The sequence below is a fragment of the Gorilla gorilla genome, chromosome 13 (genome assembly GCF_029281585.2).
Source record: "Gorilla gorilla gorilla isolate KB3781 chromosome 13, NHGRI_mGorGor1-v2.1_pri, whole genome shotgun sequence".
In the NCBI taxonomy this organism is placed as follows: Eukaryota; Metazoa; Chordata; class Mammalia; order Primates; family Hominidae; genus Gorilla; species Gorilla gorilla.
In genome coordinates this window covers 91,530,575-91,551,258 of record NC_073237.2, presented here as the reverse complement: position 1 = coordinate 91,551,258, position 20,684 = coordinate 91,530,575, and the positions used below count along the sequence as shown (strand labels likewise).

Genomic DNA, 20,684 nt, shown 5'->3' with positions numbered 1-20,684 from the left:
AAGTGGAGAAGTTACGAACAGGGCCTTGACAGGGAAGCCAAAGAAGGGACCTTGGTGAGCCTGGCAGAGTGAACCCACCCGAAATGCAGGGAAGTCAAAACCGAGCCTGGCCTTACGCTGCCCAGAGGACGGCGGATGCACTGGAGGATTTGCACAGTGGGAGCAAATGTGAGGAATGTTCTGCTTATTCGACAAGGAATCCAAAATTTTTTTGCTTTCCAAGGAAGGAGAGAAACAGTTCCCCGTGCTTCTCCCCTCGCCTTTTTCCTCCTCTGTTTCCAGCCCAGGACCACCTCCCCCAGCCCGGGGACTCGGGTGCTAAAGTTCTTCCCTCTGCCAAATGTTGGGAAATCCATAGATTTTGTCCAAAAATCCTAAGTCATTAATCATCGCTAAGCCATTTTACAACCAAAGAACGAAAATTAAGGTACAGTAAGTACATAACATGTCTTCAAGCCTCCTCCTAAAATCCAGTTCCACAATTTGTTTATACTATGGGTCCAAATCACACCCCTCAAGCCCAAACTGGTAACAGAATGCTCATAGCAAAGGCCTTCCCTCCCGCTCCTGTCATGGTGTCTTACTGCACTTGCTGTTCTGGGCAGGGAATTTGTTCACCCAGGACTTTTGGTTGCAAGCAACAGAAACGTGCACTGAATGCTGAAAGTAAAGGGGAACTGATGAAAAAGGTATTGGGCCGACAAGGCCTGGTGTGAGCCAGCCAGCAGCAGTCCCAGCCTTGCTTCAGATGCTCTGGCAAGGCCAGTCCTGCTGCCCAGCCCTTCCGGACCCCACTCCAGCTGGGAGAAAGGCCCTTGTGCTCACTCCTTTCCGCACCCCCGCCCAGGTGCATCAGATGGCGGAGCCTGGGTCAAAGGCCTGCCAGGGATGCTAGGAAAGCACGCATCTGGCTTCAGCTTCTTTAACGTTATTGGGTACCTTGGATACCACCAAAGGCATCACCCAACTACAGGAAGGGGCCAGACACTGGGCAAATGGAGACAATAAAAATGTTTCCAGCTCATTACAGCATCTATACTTTAGCCTATGCCAGAGCATTTTAGAAGGTTGCGTCCCATGAAACAGCCCAGCAGCCAGCACCAGAAGAACAGGCAGAGGCGAGCCTTTTCAGAAAGACGTTTTGTAGGCACCTAAATCTGGGTTTCTTAAATGCAGCACCATGAGCACTTTGGACCAGATGCCTCCCTGTTGTGGGGGTGTCCTGTGCACTGCAGGGTGTTGGCAGCATCCTGGCCTCCACCACTAGGTGCCGGTGCACCCCTTCCACCAGTGGTGACAAAACTTTCTCCAGACATTGCCCAATCCCCTTCCAACCGAGGGTACTGCTGTAACTGCTGGCCTCTCCCTCTGGAACGACATCCTGGACACACACTAACGGTTGTAGACACAGCAAATAGACAACCTGATTCCAACATTCATATGCCCAGTAAACGTTCATGAACAGCCAGGCAAGCTCTGAAAGTGAAGCGTCATGAAGCGTACCACGCACTGACACATACTTTGGTGTGAAGTTCTCATGAAGGGAAACATGGGTGGGGCTGAAAGGGACCCCATGGCTGCAGCCAGTGGCCAGCTCTCAGGCCTCATGGGCCGACCTCCTCCCAGCTCACATGCTCCTCCTCTTCTCCTGACCCCCTCCTGGTGGGCACCCTTGGACTCCACCTAGAGGCTGGACCCTGTCCTGCCCGTGGCTTCACATGGCATCTCTAGGCAGAGGGGCCACACCTACCCCTGGATCGCCGGCCCGGAGAGCCCACCGCCTGTTGGGCATCACCACTGGCGGTGTGAAGACCCTCTCTGCTTACCACATCCCAGGCGGGCCCACCTGCCCCACCCACCTCCCGCACCCACCAGCTCCCCATGTTGCCGATGTCCATTCCATCCTGCCAGGGACTCAGGGCGAGTTCTGAAGCCACTCTTGACCCCTCCCTTTCTCCCACCTCCACATCCAGCCCGTCGCGGAGCCGGGAAGCTGGCCCTCTGTCACTCCCCGCTACTCACTGCCTAGGTTTCAGACATCATCTCCCGCCGAGTAAATCACGTGTACATGTACAGAATTTAGCATAAGATAAAGACATTGCAATCAATAGGAAAAAGATGATGGTATCAGGAGTAAAACTGTTACAGAATAAGCTCCCCAGCCCTCTGCCTTTCCCAGCATTGGCATCTGGAGCATGGCTCGTTCTGGGATGTGTGTGTTCTGAGAAGCCTCTAGCAGTTCCCCTGCTTGGGAGAGGCAGGGAGGCTGCAGCCACTCTGGGGAGATGCTGTATTACTTACTTAAATAAGGATTTAGCTTATAAAATTGAAGCCTCCCTCCTCCCAAAATGCAGAAAGCATTTTCTGATCTTTCATTTAGAACTTCTTTGTTCCTCAGTGGTTTGCAGATGGTCACACCCTGTCCAGCCCCGGCCACTCCCTCCTGGCACACCCACACCCCTGCGTGCAGGTCACTGCCTCAGGGCAGACTCTCCAGTCCTTTGGAGGGAGGAAGGGGAGCTGAGAGGATGCCGATCTCGCGAAGTGGGGGCGGGACCCCAAGGCTCCAGCGCATCCCTGCGGACTTCCATGCCTCCTTTCAGGCCAGGCCGTGGGGACCCCCCACGCATCTCCCTTGTCTGTGTCTGCCACAGGGAACCCTTTCCATGCCCAATGCAAAATCAAGAAACCACAGGAGAAGAAGCGGGTAAAACTGGCCATACAGAAATCAAAAGCAAACTCACCAAAGTATCTCAATACACATGGTAAACTGAGGGAAGAAGTATTTGCAGCACATGAAAAAAGCGAATTTCCTAACTTCTAAAGCTCTTCTACACATCAGTAAGGAAACAGCTGCCAGCTCGAGACGCACGGGCAGGGACACACACGACACAGGGAACGGAACGGCAGGGGCTTTTCCACAGCGTGGCAGAAGCCCAGGTGCTCCCAACCATCTCCATGGCAGCCTGGGAAACACTCAAGGCTGATGCTCCCCATGCTGATGACAGAGTGCGGAACAGGCAGAGGAAGGGACAGGAAACTGGTACCACCTTTTCGGAGGACAGCCTGTCAAACATCCAAATTTATCAGCACCATAAGATAGGGTGAAAAAAATCAAAACAGAAAAAATTGACTCTGGAAACAGTATGGTAATCTAGAACTCTGATCTATCCATTCTGCCTCTAGATGTTTACCCAAAAGAATGCAAAGTAACAGCTGAGGAAATCCTGGACGCCCATGTTCCTGGCAGCACTCTCCTGGACAGCCAAGAGGCAGACAGCTGCATCCGCCAGCAGCCAAGCCAGTGCAGAAAGGAAATGCGGTCTGTGTGTATGGCAGGATGGTCCTCAGCCTTAGAAGACAGAGATCCTACACTTTGGGAGCCCCAGGCAGGCGGATCACGAGGTCAGGAGTTCAAGACCAGCCTGGCCAACATGGTGAAACCCCGTCTCTACTAAAAATACAAAAATTAGCTGGGCATGGTGGCGCACACCTGTAATCCCAGCTACTCGGGAGGCTGAGGCAGGAGAATTGCTTGAACCCAGGAGGCAGAGGCTGCAGTGAGCCAAGATCATGCCACTGCACTCCACTTGGGCAGCAGAGTGAGACTCTGTCTCAAAAAAAAAAAGAAAAAAGAAAAAAGAGGCAGAGATCCTGAGCACGCCACAGCATGGAGGAACCTGGAAGACTTTATGTTAAATGAAATCAGCCAGACATAAAAGGACAAAGATTTTATGACTCCTCTCATATGAGCTCCCTAAAACAGGCAAGCCTCAAAGACAGGAAGCTGTATGGTGCTTCCCAGGGACCTGGGGGAGGGGAAGTGGGGCGCGAGTGTTGAATGGGTCCCGTTTCACTGGGGAAGATGAAAAAGTTCTGCAGGCGGATCGTGGTGAGCTGCACAACAATGAAGACACCGAGGCTGCTGAGCTGGGTCCTCACACATGGTTATACTGGTCAATCTTATGTGTATTCTGCTGTAATAAAAGCACTAAGATTGAAAAAGATTATATATCCTTTCTCCAAGGAGCAGACACCCAGTTCTCCCGACCCCACTCCCTCCACTGCAGACTGCAGGGATCCACACTAGTGCGCACATCTAGGGCTTTCCCCGTGGATATTTCGGCGCCTGTGCATGTGCAGGATGCGACAGCCAACAACCACTGGGGCAACTCAGAGGTTCACATAAAGATATAAATGAAACAGAGAGGGAGGAAAGGGAGAGAAAGGAGAAGAGCAAGAAAGGGGTGGGGGAGAGAGAGAGAGAGAGAAACGAGAGAAAAAAAGGAAAAGCCTGCGTGCAAGCAAGTGCGCACTCTTACCCTCGAGCCCGGGCCTGCTGTCCACTTCACACACACTGACCCAACAAAGTCAGCTGAAGCTTACAGAGGAGGAAATGCAAACACAGAGAGGCCGAATAATGTGCCCAAGGCTACACTGAGGCCATCTAGCAGGGCTGGGACTTGAACGAAGCCCACAGAAGATGGGGTGTCACTGCCTCTCGAGTTACAGCGCGTCCATGCAATGCAGCCATCGACACAGAGAAGTGAGCGTTATGTACGTGCCAATCTAGACCCGTGTGAACACTGTGCCACCCTCCGTGTATAAAGCAGGGCCTGCACACGTGCTTGCCGGCGCCAGGATGGAGACAGTAATCAACTTCATTATAGTGACTTGGGGAAGAGACTAGCTGAAAAGGAAGAGAAAACTTACTTTTTGTTTACATATTACCTATATTTGTTTGCATGTGTGATCTATGAGAAAAATAAGTTGTTATCAAGTATGCAAAGGAAGACTCTTGTTTGCTCTAAGAGAGGGCTGCGTTAAATGCTGCCCTGAAGGGAAGGAGGCCAGGCACCCTCTGTAACTTTAAAAGGAGACAGCGCCATCTGTGATCCTTGCACCGTAGTCAGCGTGGTGGTGCTTTTGTTTCTTATTCACAGGACTTATGTTCTACCATTGGACAGAATTTTTTAGAGAAAGTCTACTTACTATGACTGGACGCATGTGCCCTGACATTTGTTGGGCCATGACCCAGCTTTCCAAAGACCCATCCTCCATCTGCCAGGGCCCTGTGCTCATCATGGCTTTCCTCCTGTATGCAAGTCCTCTGCCTCAGCTGTGCTAAAACCAAGTTTCTGCAGTCACTTCCTCCACAGCTTTTAACTTAGTAAAGCAGATACAATCATCAAACTATAGTTCCTTCCCGTAAATTATCTGTGTTTTCTTTACAACCCAACATAAACACACACTTGTTCCATTCCATCAGCAATCACTGAAATGGACTCCGGCCTCATCTCTGAGTTATGCCATAATTCATGTTCTTCCTGAGCCTCCCTCCCTAAACATAACTGCAGCTGAAGTCCCTGGGGACTTAAATCATAGGGTCAGAATGCAGAAACCTCAGGGATCACAGGTGAAGAGTGTGGTGTCTTAGCCACAGAGGGCTTCCTTGACTCCTGCCTTTCAGAGCTCGCCATGAGCGTCCAATCCAGTCGTCAGGACACGCACTTCTGTTCTGTCAGACCTCGTGTGGCAAGAGAGGACTATGAGAGCAGAAAGGAACTTTCTGGAACTCAGGACTCTTGGCAGCGAGTCAGGGTCTGACCATGGGCAGCTTCAGCACCCCACCCACACCCCGCTGGCAAAAGCACCTCCTCGGCTGCGCTTTAAAGTGGTGGACAGATTCCACAAAGGCCCAGGCTGAAAGAAATTACAGGCAGAAGGAGCACAAAGAAAGCTTAAGAAAATGGAAACCACAGGGTGCACACCCAGTTGCCTCTGTGCCCCAGACAAAGCCACAGATGAGCTGTCTGGGCAGGCGGCCCCAGGCAGGATCAGAGCTGGGCACTCCTCTCCCAGGTGGGGAGCCTGTGGGAGACTCAGAATGGACAGTCCCCCTGGGAGCAGCCCCAAGCCCGCCCCCAGGCCCCACTCAGCGACTGCCAGGGTCAGGTAGGGGTGGCAGAGCAGCCAGATGCTGGGTGGGCCCAGGCCGGGGTGGGAGGCTCTGGTCTTTACAGCAGCTCCCCCTAGGCCCACCCCCTTTAAGTCCTGGGGCTGAGAAGCCAAACCCTGACCTTGTTTTATCTCAACAAACACTGCAGGGACCGCTCTGGTTCCTTGTAAGCTGTTGGGACTAGACAGAACTGTGTGGTCAGAGGTCTTTCTCTGCATTTCTGCATTTAGCCCTGCACTGCCTCTCCCTACTAGTGTGTGTGTGTGTGTGTGTGTGTGCGCGCGCACACACACACACAGCCTTGAACAGGCTTTTGGTGCCATCAGCAACTCTCTCAGGCCACAGCCTGGTGACCGAAGCTCTCAGCCTTTCTTCTCTTCTGTATCTGTGTGACAACCACATGGCATCAACCCCCTTTTCCCACCCCCAGCCCCAAGAGTGGCTTCTCAGGCTGGGCCTCCCATGGGGGCTGCTGGGGTGGGGTGTGCACATGCACACGTGCCAAGTTGGTCTTGGGACATCTGTGGCTTTACGGTGGTTTCCTTCCACCCCAGGCTCGGCTGCCGGCCTTTCTCACACCGTCTGGTTATCCGACTGGAACAGAAATGCCTATCAGGTGATCAGTCTCCCGGACAGCAGGGAGGGTGGGAAGAGATCTATAAAACCCTGCCACTGAATAGTCACAACTGGCCTCTCCTCACTTCCACCTTGTAAATCTCCAGAGCCCAAGCAGCAAGGCCAAGGTCACTGTCCCGTGGGTGCTGGGAACGACCCTGGGAGGTCCAGGCAGCCCTTTCAACCTCCAGCCCCCCCAAACCTCTTGGGTGGCCACCGTCTCCGTGCCCCTATACAGAGTGACTGTCATGGCTGGGCCCTGCACAGAGCGAGCCTGCAGTGGCTCAGCCCAAGGCACCAACTAACCAAAGAGCCACCACACTTTAATGTCAACCCCTGACAAAGTGCCAGGCAGCACCCCGCTTATTCTGGGGAATGGGGTGTGGTGGGCCCTGCGCACCCAGAGTTCTGCTTGGAAGGAGCCTCCCAGGACAGACTGTGGCCCCTTGCCGGGTGGGACTACCTTGCCAAGGAGCCCTCCTTCCCTGCCAGCACCTCCCCTCACCCCCACCCATGACCCACACAAGTCCTCCACTGGCCCCATCTATAGAACAAGGACGTGCTTGGTCTAGAACTTGAAACTCTAAACAAACTGTCCCTTGAAAGCGGCCCTTGGCCTTGCTTTCAGCTGCTCTGTGGGTCACAGCTGCCTTTGTTGAGGTCATTGCGGCACAGGTCCCTCCCCTCGGCCTCCCCCAGGCCCGGCCACCGGCTGTTGCAGGCTGAATGGAGGTGGAGGGAAGCCGCAGCCTCCCTGGACCCCTCTTCGTCATCGAGGGCAGGTTTTCCATCAGGGCTGTCTTGGATGTGGCTGGCCTCCCTCCATGCTGCAGGCAAGGTCACCCTGCCTAGCATGGAGGCTATTATTTCAATATTTTGGTTTGAAATTCCAATAAACATAAATGCTTTAAAATCCTTTAATCCTCAAAAGGAAGCTGAGCTGGGACCTGACCGTCTTCCCTGGTGTTTCTTTCCTGTATCCTCCCTCGCCCCACTTTTTGCCTTTGTCCAGCCAGAATTCCCTGCCCTTATCCCCTGGCTGTGGTCCAGAGCCCCGGGCTGTGGAGGTCCTCCTGTCCCCTCAACCCCAGCAGGGAGGCAGGGGCTGCCTTTCTAGGCCGGCCCCAGGGTGCTGGCGAGGCCTGCAGGCGACCAAGTGCAGGGTGTGGTCACTGCTGCTTCCTCCCTTCGACGGGGGGCCCTCTGGGCTGGGGTCACCCTCAGATGCCCTGGCTACCTCCCCTCCCGCAGCAGGCCCTGGGCCCGGGCCCAGCCACAGGTTGGCGCAGCCTGTGTTCAGACAGCCGGAGGCGGCAGCAGAGTACACTGGTTTCAAACGTGCTGGCCTCTGGAGAAGTGCCCTGCACTGGGCTGCCCGGCTCCTGCGGGCTGAGAGAAACACTGGCATCTCCGCGGCCTCAGGGGGAAGGACTGGACCCGGCATCCATTTGTTCTCCTGGAGGACAGTGGCAATTAACCCATTAACTTGCTGCCTCTCCCTGATCTTTTATTAAACCTGGCAAACCCAGTTAACTGTTCGTACCTACCACTCGGGGGACAGATGGCCCTGTGACGTTGCTAGTGGCTGCAGGCCACAGGGGCCAGGGTGGCGTGTTGCGGCCTCTGCCCTCCAGCCCCTCAGTGGCCCTTCAGTGCCGTTTAGCCCCACGCAGCCTCAGGGCATAGCCATGGGGCTCCCCCATCCCATGGCATCTGCAAGTCATTTTAGAGCCTAAGAAAGCCCCGTGTGAGCAGGTGTTTCTTGGCTTCTACCTAGACAGGGAGCTGATGTGTCTTGTGGGGACCCTCCAGTCCTGGGTCCGTCTGCTCAGTGGAGGCGCTGGCTTGTTGGTAAAGAAGGTTGTTCCTATCAGTTTCTTACAGCCTGTTGCAGGGTGGGGGGAGCTAATATCTTCACATCTGATTAACTGAGAACCTGTGACAGGTCCCACCCATGGGTCGGCCGCGGGGAGCTGCTGAGCTGAGGCTGGGAAACAGCACTTAACTGGCGGATTCAAGTTCAGGTTTCCATGCTTTCCAAAGCAGCCCGTGCCCCCACCCAGCCTGCCCTTCCATCAGACTGGATTAGGAGTGAAAGCCCAGGGGGGTCTCTCAAGTCTTGGCTGCTGAGTGTGACAAGACAGTGTCCCCAGGAGTGCCTGGACATGGAGGCTTCAGCAGATGTCAACGAAGGGCCCACAGCTGGGGAGGCATTGTGGCGTAGAGGAAAGCTCTGAGCCATGTGGACCTGCGTTCAAACCGTGCCACTTGGCAGATGAATCCACAGTGGGAACTCAGGTTCCCCAGCACACCCACATCCTGCTCTTCCAGACAGTCCGTCTTCATCCAAAACTACTGTGTCCCGTGCAGACAGCCCTGCTCTCCGAAGGCGCTATGGCTGGGCTAAGGCAGTGAGCGTTCTAGCCTCAGTCGTCACACGCCCTTTGATCTGAGCTAGTTTCTGATATGATACTTCACTTAAAAATGGAAGAGTACTGGTCACATCTGTCTCCTACTGACCCCGAGACCCCGGTTTGCTCTCAGGCTGGAATCTAGAGGCCTCTCTGCCAGGCCCTGGGTGGAGGTTCTCTCAAGTCTCTTAGGAGATGCCAGAGGAGCAGCTAGCAGAACCCATTCAGTCAGCTGAGGCACGGGTGAAGGATGCCGGCGAGGGCAGTCGCAGAGCCTCGGGGAGCCTCCTGCCTGGACAGAGTGGCGGAGCTGCTCTCCGGCTTCCTCCCTCCCTCACCTCCAGGGGCAGCCCCAGCACGCGCAGGGTGCCCCCAGGTCTGGAGGCAGCAAAGGCCAACTCCTGGCAGGACCTCAGTCAAATCCGTGACAGCAATGTCCGGTTCTGATGAGGTCCACCAAACTTATGCCACCCACTGGCCAGATCCCCGGTGGTCAAAGCAAGTCACAAGACCCAGTGACTCACAGGAGCCAGGGGATTAGTGGTCTTTGTGCAGAACCCCACCTATTCAGCAGTTCAGCTTTGCTTTAGTGGTTTCTAAAGAAGATAAAGCATGGCTTTCACTTTTTGGAAAAGCAAGGTCACCCCAAACCACTGGGCCGGTGAGCCACCCGCAGCTCTTGAGAGCTCCAGGTGCCAAGCGTCTGCACACAGTGGGAGTGGGAGCCTCGCAGGGCAGCGCAGCCGGTACTCCCACGGTCCTTCCTGGCTCTGCCTCAGTGAAAGCCAAACACACTTAGAAAGCGCAGAGAGAGAGAGAGAGAGAGAGAGGCCGGGTACAGTGGTTCACGCCTATAATCCCGGCACTTTGGGAGGCCAAGGCAGGTGGATCACCTGAGGTCGGGAGTTCGAGACCAGCCTGACCAACGTGGTGAAACCCCATCTCCACTAAAAATACAAAATTAGCTGGGCATGGTGGCGGGAGCCTGTAATCCCAGCTACTCGGGAGGCTAGGGCAGGAGAATCACTTGAACCCGGGAGGCGGAGGTTGCAGTGTACAGAGATCGTGCCATTGCATTCCAGCCTGGGCAACAAGAGTGAAACTGTCAAAAAAAAAAAAAAAAGAAAGAAAGAAAGAAAGGAAAAAAAAAGGCAGCAGCACACAGAGAGAAAGCATCGTTCATTCTAAGTCTCCACAGGAAGCCGCGGTCGTGTATTTATTCAAACATAACAGTCAAGTTCCGAGCCATCCTCCACGATGGCACAGCCAGCTATACAGTCCCACGCAAAGGCATGTGACAGCAGAGAGCAAATCCTAAGAATGTTCTGGAATCAGTCACTGGGACAAGAAAAGAGAGTTCTGGAGACCAAGGCCTCCCAGTCCAGAGCTTCTAACGAGATCCATGGTAGAGCCCCACTTCACCCCAAACAGGCCAGAATTTGTGCTGCCCCCTGGAGCCAGGCAGAGGAGACTGTGGGTGTGTTCAGGTGCACTCAGGCTCACCCCAGCTTGGCACAGGGCCCATGGCTGCACCCGTTCCTACAGCCTTCTCCAGGCATTTTCAAACATTCTGCCCCATGGACAGTGCCAAGGAAGCTCAGTGCCCAGCTTCTGTCTATACCCTAAACCTTGTGGAGAAAGAAAAATCATACCACCAGACTCCCACGATGCTTGAATATGCCCAGGCTCTCCATTTTATCGGAAGAGAGTGCCCCACGCGCAGCCAAATTACTTTTGTTTTCAGGCTTCTAAGAGAACTAACACTACCTTGAAAACAACAAAGAAACTAGTGAGGTGGGGGGAACACCAGAATGTGGAGAATAGCTTTTCCCTGTATGTGCTTTTTTTTTTTTTTTTTTTTTTTGAGATGGAGTCTTGCTCTGTCGCCCAGGCTGGAGTGCAGTGGCACAATCTCGGCTCACTGCAACCGCCACCTCCTGGGTTCAAGCGATTCTCCTACCTCAGTCTCCCGAGTAGCTGGGATTACAGGTGCCCACCACCACGCCCGCCTAATTTTTTGTATTTTAGTAGAGACTGGGTTTCACCATGTTAGCCAGGATGGGCTCGATCTCCTGACCTCGTGATCCACCTGCCTCGGCCTCCCGACGTGCTGGGATTATAGGCATGAGCCACTGCACCTGGCCTTTATTATTTTTAAACAGTATGAAATTTAGAAGCAAACACGTATACAAAAAAATCCATTACATTTATTAATAATATATCTTAGATTCTCATCCCGTTCTTTTAAATGGCGCCCACTGGTCTCATACAGAGGAGCTGTGTGACTTTCTGGAATTATAGAAATATCCACATCCAGCCATGTGCTGAGTAGACCAATGTAAAATGTTCAGCAAGTTTTCCAATGTCTCTTGGATATATTTAATCATCTGTGCAGAAGAACTCAAAATCCCAGAGCAGCTCCACTCCAGATCCAGGGCAGGAGGCAGCCTCCAGGGAGGGAGGCTGCGTTTACGAGAATATGCCTTTTGTGTGTGCCTGGCTGGGACCAGCCTCTGGGAAAGAGAAGCACCAAGACGTGAACAGGGCTGTGGGCCGATGGCTTTAGCAGCCACATAATCCCTCCTTTGATGTCCAGGGTCAGTTTGAGCCTGGTCCCCCAGGCTAGGAGGAGACGAAAGAATCTTGCTGTGGTCTTTCCTGCAAAGGAAACAGCAGTAACATTGATTACCCAGTCACCGGGAGGAATTCTTGTGAGCGCGCACCTCTGTGTGCCTTTGCTCTCCACTTTCAAGAGAGGACTTTAATCACAGGACAAGGAGGAGACCCAGGCCCATTTCAGTCTCCGGGACGGGTCACAGCGAGCCGTGTGACGCTGGCCTGCTCACACGTGGCCGTGACACCAGCAGGCTGTACTCAGGCTTTGCGTACACAATAGCTGCTAGGAGTACCCATTTCAGACCCGCACCCACTCTAACTGTTCTCAGAAAGTCTCAGCTCACCTCGCCGTGGGAGAGCTGGGCCCTGCCTCCCTTACACATACACATGGGGGCAAACGGCCCCCTGCTGGCACTGTGTCCTGCCTTCAGGCCTGGGAGCTCTTAACTTTCTGCCAACAGGGTTTTCCAAGTCTACAAACCCCCACGCCGCAGGAGCACATACAGATGACTGGCACCATGCTGCCGCCGGGCCGGGGTGGACGCGGGCCTGTCTGCCGCGAGTGGGAGCCCCAGCTCTCCTGAGCCTCGGGCACTTACAGACACGAAGGCTTTTTGCTCAAGGGCTCGACTCCTGTTCCTGCTGAACTGAGCCAGTGTGTAAAATGAGAACTGATATCAGCTCAGTAGGCACCGGAGGGCGGGTCCAATCGACAGCCCGGAGAAGCAGCGCCTCAGCTGGGAGCTCCGTGGGCACCGTCTGCTGGCGCAGGAGACGCGGAGGCCTGGACTGCAAATACAAGAGAGAGTTCACCACGCCCAGAACAACAGGAGCTCCTCCGAAAGCCCCGCCCCGCCCCGCTCACAGCCATGAGCCACCACATGATTTCACTCGACTTAGGTGATGCATTTGGTTTTAGTTTTTTGTAAGAAGAATTTTTGCAACTTTCAATACATTTGACCTTTCAGACAGATGTCCGATTAGTGGATGTTTCTGTGGACAGACTTAAGGACTCAGTACATGGCTAGCATTCCCGGCAGGAGACAGTGCATCCTTGGGGTCAAGTGGTCTCTCATCCTCCAGGATCGCGCTCCGCACCCAAGCTGACTGTGCAGCAGCGGCCGGCCCGTCAGCAACGGCCTCTGCCCCAGCGGCTCCAACTTAACTGTCCCCATCTCACCTTCTCTTCAGGTGCAGAACTTAGCCACTGTGAACAAAGCGGAAACCAATCACTGTTCACCAATCAGCTAAGCTCTGCACCTTGTTAGAGAGGTCATCGCTGGGCATAAATAAAGGGACGGTGACCGGTGAGCATCTTCCTCAGCTGGTGGCTTCTTTTGTTTCCAAAGAAGAGCTACGAGATGCACCTGTTCTCCAATCTGCAGTGAGCGCGACCACGGTTTCTGGAGGAGCAGCCAAGGTCGTGGTTGCGTGGTAATCCCTGGCAATGTGATTTTAATCTTAAGTCACAAATCAGCATGCCAGGAACCCAAGCAGCCAGAGCACCTGAGAGCAGCGCCGCCCCGTGCTGTCTGCACGCACCGGGCTTCCGCAGAAGGACGGCGGCAACACTGCCGCCTTCACGCCTGTTATGCTAGCAAACAGGTGGAGTTTCTGTTTGTTGTTCGTTTAGTTGGCATCCTAGAGGTATAATTTCTTGAATCAAAGGGACTCCAGAGATGACCATAAAAATGCCAGTGCAGCTTTGGAACTGAAGAAAAATGCAGGAACCAGCCATGCGACACACACAATTGCTAAAGGCAGCTGTCCTTGCTATTAGTTTACTGCCGCTAACCCTTGGGGACAAGATCCCTTCTCTCCAGGCAGATTCTAGCTGCCCTGGGAAGGCTTTGGGGACTCTCAAGTCAGGAGGTCCCCCTGCTGGAAGGGGCCCTGGGACAATCCCAGCGACTGTTCCTCACGGGGACTGGTTGGGGGGCAGGCTTGCAACCCCTGGATGCATCTGGAGGGGTAGGGACAGGATCAAAGATGCTGGGGAGGGGGAAAAGGGAGACTTGTGACCAAGATGACTCCTTTGCCTGCCTGGGCAAAAATTCCCCATAAAGAGTGGCGAGGGGTGTGCCCTGCGGTGCTGCTCCAAAACCTGCACCAAAGGGAATGATGAAAGGACTAGCTGGCCTTGTAGTTTCACACACTTTAACACGAACGCCACGAAATAACAAAACGAAAGAGAGACACCATTTACACTGATTACTATTATGAGGCCGGCAGTGAGGTAAGTGCACAGTCTGTGTGCCGCCAGCCCGTCCTGGAGGGGAGCGGCATCAAGTCTGCAGCAGGCGTTTCGCTACGAGACGCTCAGTCCCGTTTCCCTTTCCTGGCACACATGGTTCCTGACTCTTCTGGAAGAATATGATCATGCTTCGGAAAAACTTTTTATTTCTTTTCATTATTAGAGTTCTTTCAGATAAATAAGCTACTTAAACACGTTATACAGAAATGGTTTTTATAAGCACAAAACATTAGAAGAAAACTCAGTGTTCAAAACTGAGTGAAGAATATCAACACCAAATATTCAATATCCATGAAAAATTATAGAGAAGCTATAACACGAAAAATGCTTCAGATTTGATAAAGTTTTTTTAAAGATACAAAATTAGACATCCCCTATTAATATCATATAAAACACTGAAGAAAAACGGAGCAGACACAGAAATGATGATGATTGTTAGAGAAAAAAAATCTCACAGCTGTCCTAACAAAACCTTATGTACTACTGCTAGGTTGCTTTAATAGTGTAGAAATCCATACTGAGCAACTAACTGCTAGGAAGTAAATCTAACAGGTTAATTCCAGGCACAATTAACAGAGGAAGTGATTTAAATAATCTAGGACTCACTCCAATAGAAGCCAGGGGAGAAATCCCGCTCCAACACAACAAAGCAAAAAGTAGGACCTGCCCTCAAAACACAGGGTCATGGAGGCCATATGCTACGTGCGCTGTGTGTGCCGCATGTGCTCTGTGTGGTGTGTGCTGTGCGTGCCGCGTGTGCTCTGTGTGGTGCGTCCACTGTGTGGTGTGTGTGTGCTGCATGCAGTGTGTGTGCTACGTGTGGTGCATGTGCTGTGTGTGCTGCGTGTGCCTGGAGAGCCTCCTGCCAGCTGATGACCAGGCGTGGACAGCCCAAGGAACCTCCAATTCACACATGGCTAGAAGAAAACATCTGCTTGCAGAAGCTAGGCTTTGGAGTCACATGGCCGCTTAAACTCCTGTATCAGCCGTGACCCCGAAGACTGGACCAGCGCTTCTGCCAGGCTTCCCATTCCATCTCTAAACCTACTCAAGATGTTCCCCCACAATTTTTGTTCCAACAGATTATAAAACCTGAAGTGGCCAAAATAGTGCCAAGGAGCGCCGCTGTGCCTCCAGGTGGACAGCCTCTGCTTCCCGGTGACTGCCACAGCCAGGCAAGGTGCTCCAGGGACCCTGGGCTCCCATACCAGCCCAGCACCCACTTGGCCAGTTACTCTCCAGGCCCTGGGCCAGGGAGCCGACTACTGATGCTGCGGGTAGTCTTGGCTAACTATTCGGCTTACTGATTTAGTTGGCTCCTAAGAGGAGTATCTGGTTAGAACTAAATGACAGAAAGGAAAGGGAGAGAATCACCTCGTTAAAATAACATTTCGGCCACCACCTGGGCTGAGGACCTATCCATCTGCTCCTTGGTCCGCTCGAAGCACCTACGGGCGAGCTGCTGCTGTCTGGCGTCCTCACTCACCATCAGCTCCCCGTAGAGGTACACACCCATGGCCTGCAGGGCACAGAGGCCAAAGGGCATCAGGCGAAGGTGTGGGTACCCACACACACGCACACATGAGCTCAGTCTGTGCTTGTTCCACACACACTTGCTGGTCTAGAAATTGCAAAGACCCCAGAGAAGACAGAAGCCGTGGGCTGACTGTGCTTTTGGAAGCTGCAGTCTGCAATCCCTGTCTCCTCCTTGTACTCAAAACCCCAAGGAATCCTCAGCTCCCAATTCTCTACACAGACTGACGATTTCACTGGTGACAGAACGATGAGCGGGCATTCCCACCATGATGGCCGTGTCAGGAACGCTCTGAACAGACAGAGATGGTTCCCAGAATTACCACGCGGAGAGCCTGTGTGGCATTACAGAGACACGGGACTCCTGCCCCGCAAAGTATGTCCCTAGGAGTAGCTGGTCTGAGCTCACCCGGGAAGTCCTTCACCTGCCAGGGAAGCAAAGAGCACAGCAGGCAGCAGCCGCGGCAGAGACACATCACGATGCCCGCAGAGACGCCCACCCCGCCTATGCCCTTTCCTCCACAGCCCTGCACCGCAGCCCGCACCGGCTCTGCTGCTTGGGAACAATGCCGCAAACACTCACGTCTGCATTTTTCCTGTATTTTTAAAATAGCCAAGGACGTTCTAGAAGACCCAAGGGCCCCTCTGGATCTGCCTACTCTCTTGTGCCATGCTTAGTTATGCCACGAGTTACATTCCGCTGGAGTAAACTAAAAGAAGGGTCTCAAAGACATCACAAGAGCAAAACTTCGTAGTTAAGGGTTCAAAAGTGCTTTCCCAAAAAAGTCCAGACATGGTGATCCTTATTTGTCAAAGATCACAATTCTAAATATACTGCAGTGAATTCTGGTCTTTAGAATATACCTTAAAGTTGCTCTTAAATTTTGTCCTTCTTATACTCCTGTATGTTTTTCCAGATGCCTCTTGCTCTGCTGTGCAAATGTGACATTTCTTCTGGTACAAAGGCATGTACTTTTCTTTGTAGGAATAATGAGGCCTCAGGCCTCACTGGCTGGCTGTCCCCCACACTGAGACCCTATCAAAAGTCCTTTTGTTTGCCTCACTCCCACTGTCCACCCCAGCTGGAAGGCAGCTCCATGCTGTCACCCACAGTGCTTGACAGGCCACTCATTCAGAGGCAGAGGGGGTGGAGAGTGGGGAAATGGGGAAGGCGTGGGAGGCTGTGATGTGTTACAGGACACACCTGTTGGTGACCTGACACACTGCGGACATCAGAGGTGGCCAATGAAGGTCTCCCCAGATCCGCTCCCACATGCACACTGCCTGTGAGCTCCTAGGAAGGTGACTGCTGTCCCTGGTGAACAGTGAGAAAAGCTCTCACAGGAAGGAAACCCGCCTAGCACAGCACGGCAGGTGCAGGTACAGACCGAGACTGTCCCGTCGGGGCTCTCCCAGTCTGACTTGCACGTGTACTTTAAATGAGGGCCACTGAAATCAGGGATCTACCCCATGGCGTCACCAAGGGACACGCATGGCCTAGCAGGTGCTGGAGATGCCGTGAAGTGTGAGCACGCAGCATCGGATGACGTGTGGGCCACAAGGCGGCATTGAAGGTGCTCAACTCAATCCTTCAAAGACATTGAGAGAGGAAAAAAGCAGCTCAGAAGAATCAGTGTTAGGCAAGATCCCACCAGTCCTTAAGAATCTCTGTAACAGATTTAATTATTTGTTATGAAAGAGATACTGAGAACGTGGATTCCTGTGTGAAGTGCAGGGACAGCCTTTACAGAATCCCCATCTGCTGAAAGATGACACCTACCTGATCCTCCTGAAGGAACCTCTCCACACTTTTGTAGGCTTTCGTGAACTTGTGCTTAACAATGAGTTCACACCACCGATGGCGAACCTGGAGGAACGAGAGAGAGCCCAGTGAGCGACAAGCAGGCAGGCATCCCAGCCCACCGGGCCCAGTGACAGGCAGCCTCTGTATTCCAGAAAGCTGTGCTCTCAAATGGGCTGGCATTGTTGACACACTTAGTTTTACATTTTCTTTTAGTATTTTTTCTTACTTTTTATTTTCTTTGAGACAGAGACTCGCTCTGTCACCCAGGCTGGAGTGCAGTAGCACGATCTGGCTCACTGCAACCTCTGCCTCCCGGGTTCAAGCAATTCTCCTGCCTCAGCCTCCCAAGTAGCTGGGATTACAGGCGCCTGCCATCATGCCCTGCTAATTTTTGTAGAGACGGGGTTTCACTATGTTGGCCAGGCTGGTCTCGATCTCCTCACCTCGTGATCCGCCCATCCCAGCCTCTCAAAGTGCTGGGATTACAGGCGTCAGCCACCGTGCAGTAAGTTTACTTTTTAAAGAAAGAAACCACAGTGCTAATTAGGGCTGTTGGTCAACTTTAGAGAGAAAAGCAGGTGTTTCTGTTGGGTGTTTCACTGTTTTAAACATGATTTTGCAAGATGACAGATACTAAACGCAAAGCGTAACGGGAAATTCAATGCACATTCTGACCAGGCTGCTGGTGCTCCTTCCTCAGGGTGCTGTGAGTGAGGGTTCCCTTTCAAACCACCACTCCTTAAGTTCCTGCAGCAGATTTGGCTCAGTGCTGCTGATTTGTAACAAACACAGTAAGAGGCGGAGACACTGCTCTCTAATTTCCCGAAAGAGGCAAAGCACCCTTCTGAGAGTCTGGGGAAGGAGTAAGCCCAGGACACCCCTGAAGTGGATAGTTCCTGCTGTGTATCCACATGTGTGTAGGTTTGCACAACATTGAAAACAGACAAGCTAAAGGTGGATGCTGTTCTTTTAAAAGATACACTTTATTAAAAGTTCACCTGCAGGAATTCGGAAGGAACCCCCACTCCCACCCTCTTCGAATCTCCAGACACAGTGGAAGAGTCCGATGCCAGCCCTGGCCGCCCTCTGGACACAGGCAGAACCACCTGTGCAAGGTATTCCCCACATCCCGGAGGAGGCGGCATCGCTCGGTGCTGCAGGCACATGCTCTACAAGAAGATTCACCTACCACTTGTTTTTCAGAATCCAGTCCCCTGCCTTTTTCTACTGCATCAAAGCGCTCTCAGTTATACCACGTCGACCATTTTATACTCCATCACTGAACCAATATCAGCCATACATGGAAGTGATTATGTGCATTTTAGAAGAGCCTCCTTCTATCACCCCTTGTTTTTACTGACTGTGAAAGAGGGAGATACTCTATAGTAATATATTTGCAGCAATAATTCAATGTAAGCAATGTCAACATTTTGGCGAGGGCCCCTGTAAATGACATCATTATCCACTGACCTAGCCAGATCTCTCCTTTAATCTACTCTAAATAGGTTTACATGCAAACAGTTAAGATTGAAGGAGAGAAACCAATCTTTTGGAAAGAATCCTTCCCCCAGGCCACAGTGCCCTCTGAGAACGGGTGTTAACTCAGGAATTCCACTGGGTGGCCCTGGGCTCGCAGGCAGCCAGGCCCTTTGAAGTGCTGAAGTGGCATGCCTCTGGGAGGGGCTGATAGCCTCTGCCCTCAGAGCAAAAGGGAAGGAGGCTGGGATGGCAAAATCTTTCCACCTTCAACAAAATGTGCTTTCCTGTACAGCCAACAGAAATTAACGACACACTATACAAGAAAGAGTCCCTCCACGTCCCCAACAGAAAGAACAAGTGACCAGAGCTCAAAGAAGTTAGCTCACCATCCCATGCCAGAGGAAGCTGCTAGAAGAAACTGCGCCCAGCTGTGGAGAACCCAAACTGCCCGCTGGACTCCTCCGTCCCTCATCTCTCTTCCAACTCACAGCCACCTAAATGTGCCACCAAACTGCCAGGTCCACACACCAGCAGAGGTGTCATCTGCTGCGAGCTTTGTGAAGATGGGCACCAGCTCCCCAAGGCTGAAGGGCCTTGCAGGCAAGCTGGTGTGGTCTGGCGAGATGGCCACATATGGATGGGAGCGACAGCTGGGGACAGGAGCTGCTGCTCTGAGACTTAGGGAAAGAGCCTATTTTCTTAACTGCACAAAATAAACCCTACGTGTGCCAGCTTTTAGGGAGGGTCCCATGCGTGAGACCTGTCGGTTTTTAAGTGTTCTTTTAAGTGTTCTAACAACCAACGCTTGTCTGATCTGACCACACCACACTTTTGGCAATGACTGCTGTCACTCTAAAACTTGGAGGACATTATACAATTTAGATTTGATTGTGAGAATGGAGGGTTTCGCCTCTCCTTTTCTTTCTGTGCTTTCCTTCATCTTATTTACACACACAGAAACAACGAAGCATAAACTGGGGCTTATTTCCTAGTAGAACAAGGCCCTCGGTGGGGGCCGGAGGCAGCGGCAGCCCACAGCTGGTGCAGGTCTAGATGGCGGGTGGAAGAGGCTCTTTCACCACGGATCTGAAGTCAGTATTTCCACGCTTCTTACTGTTAGAAATAGTTTACTGTCAAGATTAATAAGAGACCCAGGCTTCTGACCCCTGGAGGCTAACAGCATCCAGGAACGACAGACCAAGCCCAGTCTCCCACCCCCACTCCCTTTCCCACCCTATCAAGAGAAGATAAAAACAACAAGTCTTTTCATTATAAAGAGCTAAGTGTATGTCAATATTTCGGCGACAGGATGCTGAGAAGACATCACAGAAATGCTGCGGGAGGCTGGGCAGGCCAGATAGTTCCTGCTCAAGCGCAGTCTTCGCTTTTCTTCATTCCTTTGAGAAACAAAGAAAATCCTTATTTTTATCCCCCAAACTCTCAAGGACCCACAATTCGCACGCCATTCGTCACCACAGGGAGTGGGGATGACATCAGTCTCACTTAAGCCCAGCAGTATTTCCAAAGGAGCCCTGACAGAATATCTGTCTCCAGACCACCGAGGGGCTTCAAGGTCGTGAAAGATGCTCTGCCCTCCTGCATCAAGTTCCTCCGCAGCTGAGAAAGCAGGGAAGCCCTACGGGCCAGAGAGGTGGGGCCACAGAGTTCCACAGCATGCCACCAGAGGACAGCTTTCCAGTCTAGAGGTCTGCTCTTATTTCTTAATTTATTAACGAAGGTGGTCAACGTGTCTTTCTGTAATTTCCTCAGTCAGAATAAAAATAAACAGGGACAGCGCATGCTCCCAGGACGGTGCCTGGCACCAGCGGGCACTCCTCACTGTCTCTTCTGGTCGCCAGCCACCCCGCAGCATCCTGGCGGGGCGACCGGCCTCCCTGTGGACCCGGGCAGTTGTCTTCTCTGCACAATTAGGAAGGAGTTTGCTTTTCAGAGGTGAAAGCCACACTTCCTGGCTGCCTTTCTGCTCCCACCCTGTCTGGGAGCCGGGGCAGT

At 52.6% G+C, this 20,684-nt stretch overlaps 1 protein-coding gene and 2 non-coding genes across 10 annotated transcripts in view; all 3 read right to left on the bottom strand.

The window, feature by feature from the left end:
- Positions 1 to 11,172: 11,172 nt before the first annotated feature.
- The window catches only part of AOPEP (aminopeptidase O (putative)), a 362,088-nt gene continuing 352,576 nt past the window's right edge, over positions 11,173 to 20,684 (bottom strand). For 6 of the 8 annotated variants that reach the window (XM_055349953.2, XM_063696576.1, XM_063696578.1 and 3 more), the window contains 2 exons: positions 17,169 to 17,255; positions 13,985 to 15,374 (listed from right to left, as the gene is read on the bottom strand). In XM_055349953.2, the coding sequence (XP_055205928.2) occupies positions 15,234 to 15,374; positions 17,169 to 17,255 (228 nt within the window). In that variant the 3' untranslated portion in view covers positions 13,985 to 15,233. Of the gene's footprint in view, positions 11,644 to 13,984; positions 15,375 to 17,168; positions 17,256 to 20,684 lie in introns of those variants that run through there. The other 2 variants (XM_055349961.2, XM_055349956.2) reach the window with 1 other exon arrangement.
- MIR27B (microRNA mir-27b) lies at positions 12,778 to 12,885 on the bottom strand. The gene has a single exon (NR_106325.1). It is a non-coding gene; the product is annotated as a microRNA mir-27b (primary transcript).
- Positions 13,018 to 13,125, bottom strand: MIR23B (microRNA mir-23b). Its single transcript, NR_106308.1, has one exon. It is a non-coding gene; the product is annotated as a microRNA mir-23b (primary transcript).